Source organism: Nicotiana attenuata, chromosome 7 (genome assembly GCF_001879085.1).
Source record: "Nicotiana attenuata strain UT chromosome 7, NIATTr2, whole genome shotgun sequence".
Lineage (NCBI taxonomy): Eukaryota > Viridiplantae > Streptophyta > Magnoliopsida > Solanales > Solanaceae > Nicotiana > Nicotiana attenuata.
Window position 1 is genome coordinate 57,365,831 of NC_031995.1, and position 6,065 is coordinate 57,371,895.

At 40.8% G+C, this 6,065-nt stretch overlaps 1 protein-coding gene across 1 annotated transcript; it reads right to left on the reverse strand.

Moving 5' to 3' along the window:
- LOC109230067 lies at positions 1-2,306 on the reverse strand. The gene is made up of 2 exons (XM_019395600.1): positions 1,709-2,306; positions 1-332 (listed from the first exon to the last, which is right to left on the reverse strand). The coding sequence occupies exons 1-2, from the start codon at positions 2,304-2,306 to the stop codon at positions 1-3; spliced, it is 930 nt and encodes a 309-aa protein (XP_019251145.1).

A 6,065-nucleotide genomic window follows, 5' to 3' on the forward strand; every position in this document is an offset into this window, starting at 1 on the left:
CTAAACAAAAAGTACATTAAGAGTACTGTCATTGCTAGGGTACTGTAGTTCCCCCAACAGTGCGATGTTTTGAGATACAGTTTCAATATTACATGCCAGAAAATTCCTAACAACTCCAGTTCCTAGGATGTCTGCCCAAAATATATCATTTGCAAACATCGAAGGAACTGCTAGTAAGCTTGATCTACCCAAAAAAGTTGGCTTTGCTGCCTCTTTTGCCATTGGGTCTGCCACCCTATTATGCTCCTTGTACGTGTGCCTCACCACGACCCTGTCCATCCTTTGCATTAGCAACATGCATTCATAAATCATAGGATCATATGTTAGGTTACCTGTAAGTAGCATTTGTATTATTTCTGCCGAATCAGTGTTGATGTCTAGAGGGACCCAATCATTTTGTTCAACAAGTTGCAGTCCTTGTAGGAGGGCTTTCAATTCAGCCAAAGTGTTGGTTGTATGTGGTATATTATCCATATCCCCATAATCCAATCCCCGTTGTGATTTCTGAATACTCCACCTATTCCTCTTATGCCTGGATTACCCCTTGCGGCCCCATTTGTATTGAGCTTAAAGAAACCTCTTTTGGGGGGCTCCCATTTTACAGTGATTTGGAATGTTTTTTTGATGGTTGTATTTTTTACCAACATAAAGTATTCAGTTGCTTTAGAGATGGTATTGGTAATGTTGATTCTATCTTTTTTATTGTTGAACAAGTTGTGGTTTTTGCATAGCCAGATATGCCAGAAACAGAAATGAAGCATGTTTTTCCAAGGAATGTGATCATTAAAAAGTGTGTTTCTAAACTTGTTCCAAGTTAAAGGCCATAGTTGGGATAAAAAGATGGGGTTCTGTTCCCTACTCTCAATAGAGGCCTCAGATACCAATTCTTGCTAGAACTGGGCTGCATTAATGCATTCAAAGAAGATGTGGTCACGTGTTTCTTCAAAGCTCTGGTAGAAGCAGAATTGTGCATTACAGTTAACCCCAATTCCGGTGGTAGTGGCAGTGAGGTCACGAAAGAGGTTGCCGTTTGATTTTTTTCCATTTTTGTGTTTTTTGTTTTTTACTACTTTGGGTAATGGGGGGATTAACTTAAGGGGCTATCCATTATTATGACCTTTGGTGTCAAATGTCGATCAGTAGAGGAGGCGATGTTAATTATGGCTGGGGGGGGGGGGTAGATTGTGTATTAACTAGAGATCTTGTTGAGTGGAATGTGAGTGTCTTTTCACCTGAATTTGAGTAAGGTTCTAGAGAGTGCACTTGGTGTTCATGGTGACTGTTGAGATTTCCCCATTAAAGGTTATCTCAGAGGTATTGGTAGGGGGGACGTACGTGAGAGAGTCGGGGCGGGTTTTTGGGCTGACAGCCTCTAATTGGGTGGAGGGCCTATTGGATGGGCGTGACTGGCCCCATAATCCATTGCCTCAGATTAGGGGTCTGTTGCCTCGTTAGATGGGCCAAAAGTGAAGGCCTTTTCTAGGGATGCGAGTTTGGGGTCAAGGGTGTGGATTGTGTCAGCTTCGTCCAGCCCCGATCTAGCTTTTCGTTTTGTACTCGTATTGGGCTGGGACCACGTCGGGTGGGGCCTGATATTGAGGGGTGGGGCTTACTTTGCTACTTGGGCCATTGGTCCTGTTGTATGGTTTTGGGTTGGGTTTACTTGCTTTGGTATTGTACTAAACAGTTTGGGTTTGTAGAAAATTACCTGAATTTCCATCGAACATGTTTACCTGGATCTGTTGAGCATGCGTTGAGTGGTGTTGGTTGTTTGCTGCTGCTCCATTCCTGTCATTTGATTTTTGTTGGCCTTGTTTTTTCCTTTTTGGGAAGGTGACTGTTTTCCACTCATTCTCTTCTCTTTGTTCCACATTTTTTTCGGAAGTTTTCGGTGCTTCTGATGGGACAGTAGGTTGAGGCTTTCTGTAGTTGCATCCCTTTGAGGTTCTGCCACATGACGTACATAGTGTGCCTTCCACTTTATAGATCACTGCTTGTTTGTGGTCTCCGATTATGACTGAGGTTTCTATCGGGGTTTCTAGGGGTACTTGAATGCATATGCGAGCATACCTTCCCCTGAGGGTGGAGGAGGTGCATGAGTCTATTTTCAACAACTTACCCAGTTTCCTGCCCACTTTTTGTAGAATTTCTTTGTCATAGAATTCCATTGGAAGTTGTGGAAGGCGAATCCAAATGGCTGTTGTAGAGAGTGTGGCTTCTTGTGGGACGAATTTTGGTTCCCATTTACGTATTGATAGAAAGTTCCCTGAGATAAACCATGGTCCTAGGCGTAGTGCCTTTACCATATTTTTGTAAGGCCCCGTGAAAATTTTTGCTCAAAAATCCGAAATCTCGTAGTGCCAAGTTAGGTATATGCGTTAGAGATTTTCGGACCCTTTGGATTGACATGTACATTAAAAAGATAAGGAATAATATTTTTCAGAATAGCGCGTTCTACGGTCCATTATGCGGTCGCATAGTAGCTATGCGGACCGCATAGTCGCCGCGAGTGAAACAATATGCGGGTTAGTTTTGAAGTCAAATATGCGGCCAATTATGCGATCGCATAATCCATATGCGTGCCGCATAGTCATCGCATAATCTCCTTGGAATTTTGCGAGGGGCAGTTCTGTGGTGCATTATGCGACCGCAGAACAGGTATGCGGACCGCATTCTTGTCGCATATCCGGTCAGTTTGTTTAAGTTTTGTGGGCTATTTTGCGGTCCCTTTCGCTGGCCGCATGTCAATTATGCGATCGCAGACTGTGTCGGGGCTCCTATTTTCTAACTTTTAAAACCCAACCCCATTCCATTAAAAATACCCCATTAGACCCCTTTTATGCTATTTTACTGCAATTAGAGTGAGAGAGGGAGTTCTAGAGGGAGAAACTAACTCTCACCAAGTCACTTCAATCCTTGCTCAAATATTTGAAGATTATCAAGTAACGCTACTAGGCCTTCATCCTAAGAGGTAAGAATTTGTGCCCTAATCTATGATTTCGAAATTTCTATTAAAATAAGTGATTAACAAGTAGGTTCATGGGTATAAGGATTGATTATCTTGCATGCATGAGTGATAATGGGGTATGGGGAGATTGTGAGTTAAAAAGATAACAATTGGGGTGTAAGATGATAAAAATCTCTCGCAAAAGGGTCCTAAAATCACAATGCACACTTAGTGCTTGATAATATACTCAAATGAGCTAGAATCTTAATCATGTCTCTATTTTTTGGTTCAACTTGTAATTCTCATAAAATAGATCGAAGTTGCTAAGAGCTCCGGAATTATTGTAAGAATTTAAGAAAAAGCTCCATTGAGGTATGTATGGCTAACCCTCTTCTTCTTAGTGTTGAGCTCTTGGTGTCCGAAAAGTTGGCATGAGTTCCGAATTGGACATATTAGACGGATTGCATTAATGTGTTGGGTTGATAGATTTTTGTTGCCAAAAATTATTCTATGTGTTTACCCTGAAATCATGCTGGTTGGAAATGTGATTATGTTCTCCAAGTGTTCTTTTCTTTCCCTATGTGCGCGTGCCGTATATGATAACACTTATCGACGTGGATGGTGAAGCTATGTGAACGAATAAATAAGGGGAAGACTTGAATTATAAAAACTGTATCCAAGTGCCAAACATTTATTAATAAAGAGGTATATTGTGCCATGTAATGGAAAAATGGAAAGAAATTTGAACTAAGGAAAATTGAAAGAGGTTATGTCCCAAGTGAGATGGCTTAGTCGATCGGGCCGAGATCGGACGCCATGCTGTATACATGGTGGCATTTACATTGGATTTCTGATTATCATTGTGGATTTGGATATGTCTCACTTGGGATGGCTTAGCCGGTCGGGCCGAGACCGGACTCCGTGTAAAATCACGGTGGTATATAGGTTATGGCACTTGGCACTAAAGAATATTAACCTAAAGAAATGGAAAGACTTAACCGGAACTATGTGAACCTTATTTGGTGTTTCCTTGTAATCCTGTGAAGTACTTGTTGATGTTGTAACTGCCTTCTATTTGTTCACTGTTCATCCTATTTAAAATTGTGTTTGCCTTACATACTAGTACTATTCGACAGTACTAACGTCCCTTTTGCCGGGGGCGCTACATCTTTGAATGAATGTAGGTGGTTCCGTTGCTGATAGCGCCGATCGCAGATAGTGGTGCCCTCTTTCTCTCCTCACAGCAGGCTTGGTGAGCCCCCATTTCTCCCAGGGGTCTTGTAGTTCTTCTTTGGTACAAATTTCCATATTTTGAGGTATAGCCGGGGCCTATTTGCCGGTATTGTCGTTTTGGTCTTATGTATCCTTAGAGGCTCCGTAGACGTTTATGTGGGTCATGTATGGGTGCCGGGGTGGTCATAGGATCACGGTGTATTTTGAAACTTTTCTCCAATAGGTTGTCAACTGTACGTACTTTTGGAAACTTAACTATGGGTTGCTGTATTTAAGTAAGAATTTAACTAGCTTCGTTTACGCATTTATATAACAACTCTCTCTCTCTCTCTCCCGTGTTTAATAATTGGTGATGCATTTCTTCTTCGGATATTGAATGAGTCGGGTAGGAAAGGCTAGTTAGGCTTGCTCGACCAGGTTCGCTCGGTTGCGCGCCGGTCGCGCTTCCCGAGGATTGGGGCGTGACAATTTTCCTCTAAACTGAATTTGACAATAAAGAAATCTCATCCTAGGTCAATCAAGATTAACTGTTCAGATGATTTCCATAGGTCGATTAGTTTGGAGCGAAGATAATGGTGCGGCATTCTACGTCCAAAGACCTTTATGATTACAGGTAACGCCATGGGAGGTAGAGACGCTTTTTGTCATCGTGAGATAGTAGGATTGATACTTCGATGTTTTTCCTTTATCGTTCTCAATGATTGTGGGAACATCATCCTCATAGTATTCATTTTGCTGGCTTGCCGGTTTATCTTTCTTATAGAAGTGTGTTGTTTGTAGTAGAAATGGCATGGTGTAGCCACTATTTAAGGTGGTATTTATTTTTTATCCAGCAATTCTAATGTTGAGCAAAAATAGCCACTGCCCTATTAAAATTAATATGAAAAGACATTTTTACCCTTTCTTCCCTTGCTTTTCTTCCCAAACCCTTGCTTCTCTCTCTCCGTGCCTTCTCCTTAACTGTTGCATTATGTTGAGGTGGCGGAGCCTATCTACACAGTCATTCTAATGCACATCGCTTGTAAGCATTCATTAAAAGACAAGCTCTTTAACAGAACTTTTCAATATTCATGGTTCAAAAGTTAGTAACAGAACTTTGTAAGTAGGGTGTAGACCTTCTGCTCTCCTTGCATGGTTCAGTTGGAAAGCACAAAATAAAAGAAACAAAAATAATGATTTCAATTCATAGCCAAAGAATAATGTCGCAGACTCTCCCAAATTTAAATCTTTTAACTTTGATTTTCAAGTTCAAAAGTTAAGGACAGACATCAGTTACAAGTTCAAAACTTAAGGACAATAGGTCCTTAACTTTGATTTCCAAGTTCCAAAGTTAAGGACAGGCAGTACTTAACTTTGAGTTTCAGTTTCAAAAGTTAAGGACAGGCAGTCCTTAACTTATAGTTTCAAGTTCAAAACTTAAGGACATGCAGTCCTTAAGTTATTGTTTCAATTTCAAAACTTAAGGACATGCCGTCCTTAAGTTATTGTTTCAAGTTCAAAACTTAAGGACATGCAGTCCTTAACTTTGAGTTTAAAGTTCAAAAGTTAAGGACAGACAGTCCTTAACTTACAGTTACACGTTCAAAAGTTAAGGACAAGCAGTACTTAACTTACGGTTACAAGTTCAAAAGTTAAGGACAATAGGTCCTTAACTTTGACTTACAAGTTCAAAAGTTAAGGACGCTTGGTCTTGAAGTTTGAGTTCCAAGTTCAAAACTTAAGGACATGTAGTCCTGAAGTCCTGAAGTTAAGGACATGAGCAGAAGGGTATTTTTGTCCGAGCAGTTAAAGTTTATTAAACCAGTGGCTAAAGACTAAAGACATTTAAAACGCTGGCTTTAAAATAAAGACATAGGCTGTTAGTGGCTATCTGTGCACATCGCCC

Bases quoted from the DNA above. Each gene is read 5' to 3' on its own strand.
- LOC109230067 (XM_019395600.1), bottom strand. From the start codon at position 2,306: ATGGTAAAGGCACTACGCCTAGGACCATGGTTTATCTCAGGGAACTTT. The intron at 333-1,708 runs GTAATTTTCTAC...TGCTACTTACAG, and splicing joins CATGTTCGATGGAAATTCAG to GTAACCTAACATATGATCCT.